We start from the raw sequence: 11,901 nt of genomic DNA on the forward strand, positions 1-11,901 counted from the left end.
TTTTCACATGAAGCTGGATCCTGAATATTTCTATGATGCAGAGGATGGAGACACAAGACAGCTAACTGTTACCATGACAACAGGCTATGGTATTCCATTACCTAGCAACCATTGGATACAATTTGATACTGATGATCAGGTGATTTATGGCTTAGTCCTGAATGAATCTGCTGTGAGAAATGAAGTATTACTGGTGGTAGCAGAGGATTCTTGTGGACAGTCTTCCCATGATGCAGTTGGAGTTGAGATATCTAGGAAATTAAATGAAATGTACACCATTACCAAGCATGGATTTGTGGTGGATTTTTCAGATGACCCTATTTGTCCAGTAAAGGATCTGAGAAACTTGTATGTTTTTGTAGAGGAACTTAAAAATTGGTTCAACATCAGCAGAGAAATATTTATTACTAAAAGAGAAAATTGTTCACTTGTTTTGTTAATGACAGAGGAGAGTGAAACAATAGATATCATTTCTGCTGAAGAAAGCAAAATTTTAGATGAGAAAGGAGAACTTACCAGAGAATTTTCATGCTTCTTTCTGCCAGGGTTCAGGATTACAAAATTTGAACATTTCACACAAAACCATTCACTAGTGGAAGAAACCACAAATATTCCATTCATTCGATTTAAATCAGACATCAACCTTTGGTTTGAGATTGTGCTCCCTGTTATAATCCTACTATCCATCCTTATTGTGATGATCGTCATTGTGTATGTCTGTTGTACAAAGAGGAGGAAGCAGTACCTACTCCACTCAGACAAGCCCATGTTCCTGGAGGAGAGGAGACCCGTCATTTTTCAGACTGAGGTCCCTGTGGAGGACCCCTCTCTTTGTCCCAGGAACCCCACCATTTTGTCACGTGATGACGAGCTGCCTTCATCTGAAGTGGACCTGATCGATCAAAGGTCACTTCCCTCCACCCCCGACTACAACCCTCTCACTACAATACCACCTCCTGTTTATAGGGTACCCCCTCCCTACACCAATAATCATCAGTACTGGTAACGCTAGGTCAATAACAAAGTCAACGCCTGCTTTTAGGGTCTGGTAGTGCTTATTTGATATCCAGTCATTTCATGCCTATATGGTACCTCCTCTGTACACCAATGATCACCAGTAATGGTGACAATAAGACAACAACCAACCTTGAATTTATTTTTTAAAATGCCATTGTTAAATTTGGTGATTTATTAAGCAGAACTTTTGTCATTTACAAGCTCTGTTGATAAGTTATGCTAGGAGGGAAAACCTAGAGAATCTGGTAGCTTCACTTTATGTGAAGTGTGGATATTTGGAATATATTAAATAATGTGATGATATTTCATGGCGATGATGAATACTAGTATTGAGTGACTATGCATCTCCCATGATTGGATATTTAAAATTTGCATAGAATATGTCATCAAAATATACAGTGAAGCCTGTATACTTTCTAGCTGCTTCACTGGCAATGTTTAATTGAAATTTATTCTTCTTTTCTATCGTGTCACACTTTTTAAATACATGTACTAGGCATCATTATTCAATTTTATTGCTGATAAATAATAGAGCTAGGTATTGGCCAAAGATTTCAAATTGCAATCTATATATATATTATGTGATAATTTAACTGTATTTTGTTATGTATAACTTTAATATAATACACACAGAATGTACAACACTGTGATTTTAATACATCTATGCTCTGAAATACATTACACCCATTAAACAGTGTTGTATTATACCATGTATACGAGGGTCATTCAAAAAGTTCGTAGACTTTTGTCATGGCTTTTTAGCTCACCAGAGCCGAAGGCTCAAGTGAGCTTTTCTGATCACATTGTGTCCGTTGTCCGTCTGTCCGTCTGTCTGTCCGTCTGTCTGTCCGTCCGTAAACTTTTCAACTTTTCTACTTCTTCTCAAGAACCACTGGGCCAATTATGACCAAACTTGGTACAAAGCATCCTTGGGTGAAAGGGAATTTAAATTGGTAAAATGAAGGGACATATCCCCTCGCAAGGGGAGATAATCAAGAAAAGACAAAAATAGGGTGGGGTCATTAAAAAATCTTCTTCTCAAGAACCACTGGGCCAGAAAAGCTGAAACTTATGTGGAAGCATTCTTGGGTAGTGTAGATTCTAAATTTTTCAAATCATGACCCCCGGGGATTGGGTGGGGCCACAATGGGGAATCAAAGTTTTACAAAGAAATATATAGGAAAAATATTTGAAAATCTTCTTCTCAAGAACCCCTGGGCCATAAAAGCTGAAACTTATGTGGAAGCCTCCTGGGATAGTGTAGATTCTAACTTGTTCAAATCATGGCCCAGAGATGGGCGGGGCCACAATGGGGAATCAAAGTTTTACATAGAAATATATAGGAAAAATCTTTGAAAATCTTCTGCTCAAGAACCACTGTGCCAGAAAAGCTGAAACTTATGTGGAAGCATCCTGGGGTAGTGTAGATTCTAAACTGTTCAATCACTCACCCCCAGGGATTTGGCGGGACACAATGGGGAATTTAAGTTTTACATAGAAATATATAAAACCAATCTTTTAAAATCTTCTCAAGAACTACTGGGCCAGGAAAGCTAAAACTTTTGTGGAAGCATCCTGGGGTAGTGTAGATTTCAAATTGTCTAAATTATGAACAGTGGGGTAAGGTGGGGTCACAATATGTATTACAAGGGGTAAATCTAGTAAAGTACAGAATTGTCAAAGCTTCTCAGGTGAGCGATGTGGCCCATGGGTCTCTTGTTTTATTTAACGTCGTATTTAAACCATAACTTTTTTTTATTTAACGTCATACTTAAACCAAATTTGGTATATATAGTTTAACAACAGATTCAAATATTTTGAGCAAAGAAATTGGATTATATTTTGATTTTTTCAAAATTATTAGAGATTTTGAGCAGCAAAAATGGGGTCACGGAGCAGGTACAAATTGAGTTATTGACTGATAAATTAACTTTTCATACCTATGGCCATACCTCTTTTAAAATTGTTCTAAATGAAATAAAACTTATATACTTAAAATTAAGTATTGTTTCATTTCTTCAAAAGCTAAAAGTCAATGTAATACATTGCTCTGTTAAAAGATATCAATTTCAATAGACAGACAGTCTTGATTAAAAAAATCATGACATCAAAGGACGTCAGGGAGCAGCGAGTCGCAATATAAGTCTGTTTTGCTGTTGGAAACTTGTAAAACAAACTCAAAAATGCTGGATAAACCAGGAAAAATACAAAAATCAAATCTAATTAAAATTAGATGTTTGATCCGCTCGCATACTCGCTACACTAACTGTAGCGAGTATGCGAGCGGATCTAACATCTAATTTTAATTAGATTGAATGAGCCGTGTATTTGTTTATAATGGAAATGGCAAATTTTGAGGAGTAAAGACTTTAAATTGGGCGATGGCCGCTCCGCAAAGTTCAAAATCTTGTCATGAAACGTGATGTGCGCTTCACTGTTGCGGAACCTGTAAAAGCAGAGATACATGGCAAAGTATTTGAAAGCATTGACAATCTTAAACTATTGTTAGAATACTAGGTGTCAAGTGTTGTGGATATGTTTTAATGAATGAGGAATACGACACAAACCCATGTATAAAAAGAAAAGGCACAATGAGTTTGAGAATTTTTTTTAAACGTTGTTTTTGACGTTACAATGTTTTTTACCGTGCTCCATGGTGACAAAACATGTTGCTTTTAAAATTGGCTAACGTGAGTTCCACTTAATCAAATAGAATGAAACTTCAAAAATTTATATAATATATATTTTTACATGAAAATGTATAGATATTAAATTTTGTAAAAATAATCTGCTGAGGAACATTGTCTGCATATTTTTTTGAGTGACCCTCATACTGTTTGGCTTAAAAGCGACCTTTCTTACATTTTGTTTAAAATTTAATGATGAATCCTAGGCACATTATTTAAACTTATCTGTATACTTTATCTATCTCCCAACCCTTAAGCTTTATAGTCGTCTTCTGCGAGTAATAAACTCGCTTGATTAAAATTATTTGTTGGATTGCTGCAAATTCACTTCAAGCGAGTTTATTGCCTGTAGAGACAACTATAAATGGTTCGGAGGTGGATAAAATATACATATCGACTACAGAATGTGTCTAGAATTATAGGGAGTGAAAGGTAGTTGAATCACCAGTGCTTGAAGTGGAGAAATTCTTCCCCAAAGTACGCAAAAAATATTGCGCCGTAAATTGCACGTTTTTTGCATTATCCCACTTCAGACAAATTTGACGATTGCTGATTGGATAAAAGCTGATCACATGACGCCCTGAAATTTTCCGTATTACGTCTCCGTTTCAATATTACGTCTCCGTCAAGGCGTAATATGAAAATCGGGCACGCGATTCCGTTCGAAGCGTTGTTATTGTAAATAAAAATGGCGGCTAAGAAACGGTTATCGTAGGTAGTTTGATTACTTAAATTTCTTGTTACGATATTTTATGTTGATTGTTATTGGATTAAAACGTAATATTTTCATAATATGCACATATATTTTTTTTAAAATATTTAAGAATTAACGTTAGGTCTTCAGCGGGATAAATTCGTTACACAGTCAGTTATTGACCTAATACGGAATCATACAGGGTGTGAAATGGAAATCCGTATTGGGACTCGGGCTTCGCTCGCCCAATACGGATTTCCATTTCACACCCTATAATTCCTGTAGGTCACTAATTGAGATTGTGTAACTAATATTATTGGATCTTTAGCGTTGTGGCCAAAAACACATATACCATAACGCTACAAATCTGCAGGCTCGTTGAGCATCTGAAACCTTGTCTGGTACAATGACACAACACATCAGAAGCATCTTAAGTGCATCTCTGACCAATGTAGGGCATCCTGTGACACTGACGCCAATACAAGAGTATCACATAAGGCCCCCTAAACTTCGGTTTAGGTGTGATACAATAAAATATCTTTTTCAAGTTTGTTAGTACGGGAATTAAGAATTTTGCCAGCTATTTTATAGAAAAAATAACCCGCTTTTGTTGTTTAATATGCATTTTTACTGCAATAGCTACAACATTAATTCTCGTGCAAACAAAGAAAGCATATGATTTATATATGTTAAAAGTTCAAAATGCTGAAAATGTTACCATCATGCACGACAGACGATGAAAACTGAAAGCAATTGTCTACTTGTATGACTCGGGTAACTTAATTAACGTTAAAATTAAAACAGAAGCTTAAGGAAATGGAGATAACGCACAGTATTCAATATCAAAGTCCATAAAACAATACACAAGAAAACTTTGATGTAACCATCAATTGTCGCCCGGGAAATATATAAAGTAAACAATGAAAATAACCGCATCGATGTGGGTGAAAAGGCATGCGTCTAATTGATAGAGACCATAGTTGCGAATATTTTGAAAACTTATAGTCGGATAAAAATCAAACTAAAACGATACCATTTTAAACTTATTCATTTCCTCAAGTAAAAATTGGCTTCATAAAATATAAATTGAAGTTAGACACATGCATTACCTATATTCAAAAATGTATTCATGCATTTTCAATTTTAGAATATAAAACACGCACTGTGCGGAGTACGTTTTTATCCGAGAAGTAAAATTCGATGTTCTCAAAAAAGGGACCTGTCGTTTTTTCGATAGTAAATGATAAGCTTCTTTATATATTAAATATGAAAAACATTTATATTTTTACAGATTCACTTTACGGAAGTAAATATGCTATATATATTGTAATTTATAAACAGAAAGAACACTCTGAATAACAATCTATTCAATGTTTAGAAAACTTTTAGTTCTAAATAACTACTTCCACCCCAATCCCCATACACCAACACTTAAACTTATATGTATAGAGCAGCCCGGTCCTCCGGGCTGCAATAACTGGAGCAGAGCAAGTTTTACACAGACCTCTAAAACACCAGAAGTGGGATCAGGTGCCATGGAGGAGTGAGAATCTCCTGTCGACTAGTCAAACAGACTGAAGAATGAAAAATTGGAAAATAAAATCATGCAAATTTAGATATTTGATAAGTTGACATTAAAATATTGTCAAAACACCTCCATATCTTGAATATCGTTCAACAAGTTTTGCTCAGGTACCATTAAATTAGGTTTTCAGCATAGTCAACATTTAAACCAATTGTCCTTGCAATATGTATCAATGCATCGAAACAAAATGCTTGAATGAAAACTATTTTAACAGTAGTTCAAAAACAGTTATTTTAAATTCCCACAACCCCATGTCCTGTATATTTTAAAAAAAACCATTTACACATTAGTTTAATTACATGTATCATATCCAATATGTAAAATCAATCTGTTGAATGTAAATTTGATATAGTATGTTGTAAAAAAAAAACCCATCATATCCACATTAGTTTAATTACTTGTATCATATCCAATATGTAAAATCAATCTGTTTAGACGGTAAATTTGATCTAGCTTTACTTTGAATATTCTACACAGAATTTTTAAGTTAATAGGTTCAATTTGCTGCTTCTTTCTTTTCATGCTTCAATATGTTTTTGATTTCTTGCACTTCTGACACGACGTCTTGCACATTTCACATAACTATCTTCACTATTTCATACCGACTTTTCATTTTAACCTTTTCTATTATAACGTCTTCATCTTCCTCTTTTAAGGTCAGTTTTTTAATGGAATTAAGATCATTACAGTACTTCTCAAGTTTTCCAGTCTTCTTCAGATACCTGACATCATTAACCACGTGTCATCAAATTCTGTCTGAGGAATGGAGGCTGAACTCACGTGTGCAGTCAAACTGTTTCGGATTATTCTGATTTGCTCGACATCATCACCCACTCTTATCTCTCCTGCTGTAGGCATACTGTTTCCTCCCCATTTTCCTTTTGTTGGTTTAGGGATCTTTAAAAACGTTTCTAATCAGCACATAGATTAATGAAATATCAAAATTCTTATATCCAGAGCTTGTAGCTGTTTTCAAGAGATCTTCTTGATCTAAGCGTAATGTTATATAAATTGATGACATCTCCACTGTGTTATAAAGAAGGAAAGTGTGTATATCCCACTCAAACAAATCTCTGTATACCTGATTTAACACGTCGTTTGTTGGCATTTCCAGCTTTGCAAATCTTGATGGTCTGCAAGTTTTGGAATAATTACTCCAGCCCTTTCAGAGATGATGATGAAAATGTTTCAGGTACCCCCTCGAAATTGTATTGAATGCCGAGTCCTCCAAACACCAAAATGAATTAAAAGTTTTTCTAACTCGGGTTCTAAAATTAAAATCCAACGACCCAATGTCTTGTATTTTTAAGAAAAATCAGTGAATGTTAATATAATAAAAGTCATATAAAATCATTCTTCTTTGATTGTGATGTTAATATAGTTTAATTAAGTTATAAAAACACAATCCAAAGCGAAAAAAAGGAAAATCAAAATTCCTTTTTTAAACCCAACATTTCAAATCTTAAGCCATTTTAGGCTACAATATCATTAAATGCAGCTCCTTCAGTTTTTTTTTTGCTATAGAAAAACCCGAACAAGAGGCCCATGGGCCACACTGCTCACCTGAGCACTAAGGGTAGGAAAATGTAGAAATTTTATTGTAAAGTTTAAATCCAAAAGTGACCCATGGCCAATTATGGATTTGCTATTTTTTAGAAAATGATTTTTAAAGAATTTTCCTATATATTCTATGTAAAACTTCAGCCATTTTGGCCCCATCCTTCCCTGGGGTCATAATTTGAACAAACTTGAATTTACACTACCTGAACATGCTTCCATATATAAATATGATGAATTATGGCTTTGTCATTCTTGAGAAGAAGATTTTTAAAGAATTTTCCTATATATTTCTATGTAAAACTTTGGTTGGCCATTTTGGCCCCGCCCTACCCCCAGGGGTCATGATTTGAACAAACTTGAATCTACACTACCAGAGTATGCTTCCATATAAATTTGATGAATTATGGCTTTGTCATTCTTGAGAAGATTTTTTTATTTTTTTTTTAGAATTTTTCCTATTTATATATTTCTATGTTAAACTTTATCGGCCATTTTGGCCCCGCCCTACCTCCGGGGTTCATGATTTAAACAAACTTGAATCTACACTACCTGAGCATGCTTCCATATAAATATGAATTATGGCTTTGTCATTCTTGAGAAGAAGATTTTTAAAGAATTTACCTATATATCTCTATATAAAACTTTGGTCGGCCATTTTCGCCCCGCCCTACCCCCGGGGGTCATGATTTGAACAAACTTTACTCTGTCCCTTTGAAACTTTTAAATAGTCTTCTTGAAAAGACCAAGGAACATCCAAATTTAGATTCCTCGACACCTGAATATAGGCTCGGTTCTGTGATTATGGATATTGCACATCATAGGCTTTTTAAACCCGCACGTTTCACGGAAGAAAATGCAGCTAAAACAATCCGTCTTTTCCTTAAACTTCAATATGCCAATAAAGGAATTGACGCGGTAAATATTAGTAATATTCTTAATCACAAAAGGGTCCAGTCTTATATTCCACCATATTTCAAGTTAAAGACTACGCCTTGTATTTCCTACAAATATACATCGACCATTGCTTCCAAACTTTTCAATTACAAAAATACTTTACATGGCCTGGATATCGACTATCTAAAAAATAATCCCCTTTCGTGTTCATGTTCTTCTTCGCCCTATAACTATAGTCCTGCTGGACACGTTATTACAGGTGACGTAAATATACATTCAGTAATGAGGACCTTAATCACTTATTTTAAAAGGTCCTAAATATAGGGAACCCCGATCCTTCAACTGGCGTCAGAATTTCATAAATATTATGGATTCTGTTGAAAATTACGCCAGACGATGGGCTAGATATGAAAAAGAAGACATTGACACCTTGTCAGAATGGATTAAATGTATCAGATCCATGTTAAAGTCACGTATTAAAAGATTGAGGGGCAAAATGAAAACCATCTATCCTTCTGTGTTCAATAAACCAGAAGTGAAAAAAGAATTAGATAGATTACACGATCAGTACGTACTGGTTCCTGCCGACAAAGCAGGTAACAACATTGTCTTCGTTTGTAAGGCTCATTATATAAATTGCATTTTAGAAGAACTTGGATTTAATTCCACGAGTGGTAATCCTACTTATACATATACTACTCTTTCTAAGGAAGAAATTCTTCAAAATCACCTGTCAGTTTTGAATACTTTTAATATTCCACAGAGCGGAATTGAAATTGAACTACCTTATATATATTGGATTCCGAAACTTCATAAGAATCCTTACAAACAAAGATACATTGCCAAGTTAGAGTAAAATTGATAGGAGCCAAGCCTACTTTCGTTACTTCTTCACTAAAATATTGACAGTAGTGAAGGAAAAACTTCAAGAGTACTGTACAACTATATATTCAAGAAGTGGTGTAAATCAGATGTGGATACTTAAAAATTCTAAAGAACTTTTGGACAATTTGAAATAAGACTTTTACAAAATCAACAGCATAAAAACTTACGACTTTTGAGAACTTTATACACAACAATTCCGCACGACAAATTAAAATCCAGGCTTTTTGATATCATTGACAGCTGCTTCTTCAACAAAAATGGAACTCGTAAGTTTACTTACCTCGTCATTGGTCATTTGAAAAATTATTTTGTTAAAACAGATTCTGATTGTACACATAAGTACTCTGAAGTTGGCATCAATAAGATGCACAGGTTTCTGATTGACAATATCTATGTGGTTCTTGGAGACAAGGTATTCCAAAAATCTGTTGGAATTCCATGGGTACAAATTGCGCTCCGTTATTAGCAGACTTATTTTTATATTCATATGAAGCAGAATTTATTCAAATTTTTTGCGTGAAAAGAAAAAAACACTTGCTGTGGCCTTCAACTCAACATTTAGTATATATCGTCAATTAATAATGATAATTTCCATTCCTACGTCGACACGATATATCCTGGTGAGCTTGAGATAAAAGATACCACAGAATCCAACACTTCTGCTTCATACTTGGATATTTTACTTGAAAAAGACACAAATGGTAATCTAACAACCAAGCTATATGATAAACGTGATGACTTTAACTTTTCTATCGTCAACTTCCCTTACTTATGCAGCATTATACCTTCATCACCTGCATACGGAGTATTTATATCTCAGTTGATTCGATACGCAAGAGCATGCTCTACGTATGAACAATTTCTTAAACGAGGTAAATTATTGACAAGCAAGTTGATGAAACAAGAATATCAACAGTCTCGTTTAAAGTCATCATTTCGTAAATTCTATGGTCGATACAATGACCTTGTCAGCAAATACAATTTATCATTGAATGAAATGCTGACTGACGTTTTTCATACCAATTGTTAGTCCATTATTTATACACTGAATTGACTACGGATTTTTTTTCCGTTATTTCCTGATTATGACAATGAGCACACGGCGGGTGTGACCGGTCGGCAGGGATGCTGACTCCTCCATGGCACCTGATCCCACCTCTGATGTTTCGGAGGTCAGTGTTTGCTCTGCTCTTATTTTGTATATTTGTTTAATGGACGTTGAGATTGAATACTGTTCGTTATTTCCGCTTCCATTGAAATGTCTTCGATTGACCTCTTTAATATTACAATTCGTCACGTGATGTCCACCTGCGAGGGTACTCGTGAAAACAGTTACATTGTATCCTTCGCCCTGACCTCGATCTAAATCATGTCTTTGAGTGTGTTTTGTTGCTGTTTTCAGAGTTTAGCAAATTAAAAATTGTTTTAATTTTGCGTTTCATCTCATTTTTAAAATAATTTTATATTGACATCGCTGTAAAATGCTAAACACGTATTCGAATTTTTGGAAAGAGAGAGGGATAGAGAGAGAGATGTCAACAATGATAGCCCCGCCTCGATAGCCCCGCCTCCTATAAATATTGATTGTGTGACATAAAAACCACTCCGGGTACATGTCGAATTCCGGAAGACGACACTCAAGTATCGTTGCTTCAATTTTGATACACGACAATAGGGCATTGTTTTGGCAGAAATGTTCCGCATAATATAACCAAGTATATGTTGCTCTTTTAATTGCACATAATTTATTTTGGATTCACTTCATATACAGATTGTAAGAGGAGTTGCAAAAAAATCCAAAATAGGGCGTTAAGTCCCCCCATTTTTTGGTTTAATTTGGCCCAGCGGTTCTTGAGAAGAAGTCGAAAATGTGAAAAGTTTACGGACAGACAGACGGACAGACAGGCAGACAGACAGACGGACACCAGACAAAATGTGATCAGAAAAGCTCACTTGAGCCTTTGGCTCAGGTGAGCTAAAAATTCAAACTTTGCGATCCTTTATTCTTTAACTTGTGAGGAACATTCCTCTCCCAGTTCCAAATGAACTCTACACGTACCTGAATCTTTAGGCCAGAGTTATTTTATCTTTAGGTTTACGGATTTTTTCAACCAAAATGTCAATTGGGTGGCGACAAAATAAAAATAAAAATAATTTGAAACTTCTTTCAAACGGCACATCGATATCGCTGATTTTAAAAAACACGACCACCCATCTTATGAATTGGTAAAAATCAGAGAATCAAATAAAGGGAACTAAAAATAATTTTACTGAAAGGTTAACTTCAGATATTATTTGAAATCATTAAAAAAAAAAATCTTTTAAATATTAAAGATGTTGATCATGGAATATTGGGAGCATGCTTATTTATTTAATTTTTTTTTACAAAAAAAAAAAAAAAACCCCAAATTATTTACTTTGATTTAGATTCATAATCTTGTAAACTAAATTATATTGATTATCAATACAAAGTTCCATATTATCTTTACGTCTTTTAGTAAAACCCTACAATGTTGCCTATTTCCTTTTTTCCTTTTATTAGCATGACCTTATATCTACCAATGGCGGTCAAAGTAAAA

The 11,901-nt window shown here is 34.7% G+C and overlaps 1 protein-coding gene across 1 annotated transcript; it reads left to right on the top strand.

Annotated features, from left to right (window-relative positions):
* Positions 1-7: 7 nt before the first annotated feature.
* Positions 8-1,733, top strand: LOC134257696 (uncharacterized). The gene has a single exon (XM_062740285.1). It carries the CDS (start codon positions 8-10, stop codon positions 1,004-1,006), a length of 999 nt encoding a protein of 332 aa, XP_062596269.1. The 3' UTR covers positions 1,007-1,733.
* Positions 1,734-11,901: the final 10,168 nt, after the last annotated feature.

Source organism: Saccostrea cucullata, unplaced genomic scaffold, assembly GCF_032062105.1.
Source record: "Saccostrea cucullata isolate Sc308-1 unplaced genomic scaffold, CSIRO_AGI_Scuc_v1 ctg15710, whole genome shotgun sequence".
NCBI lineage: Eukaryota > Metazoa > Mollusca > Bivalvia > Ostreida > Ostreidae > Saccostrea > Saccostrea cuccullata.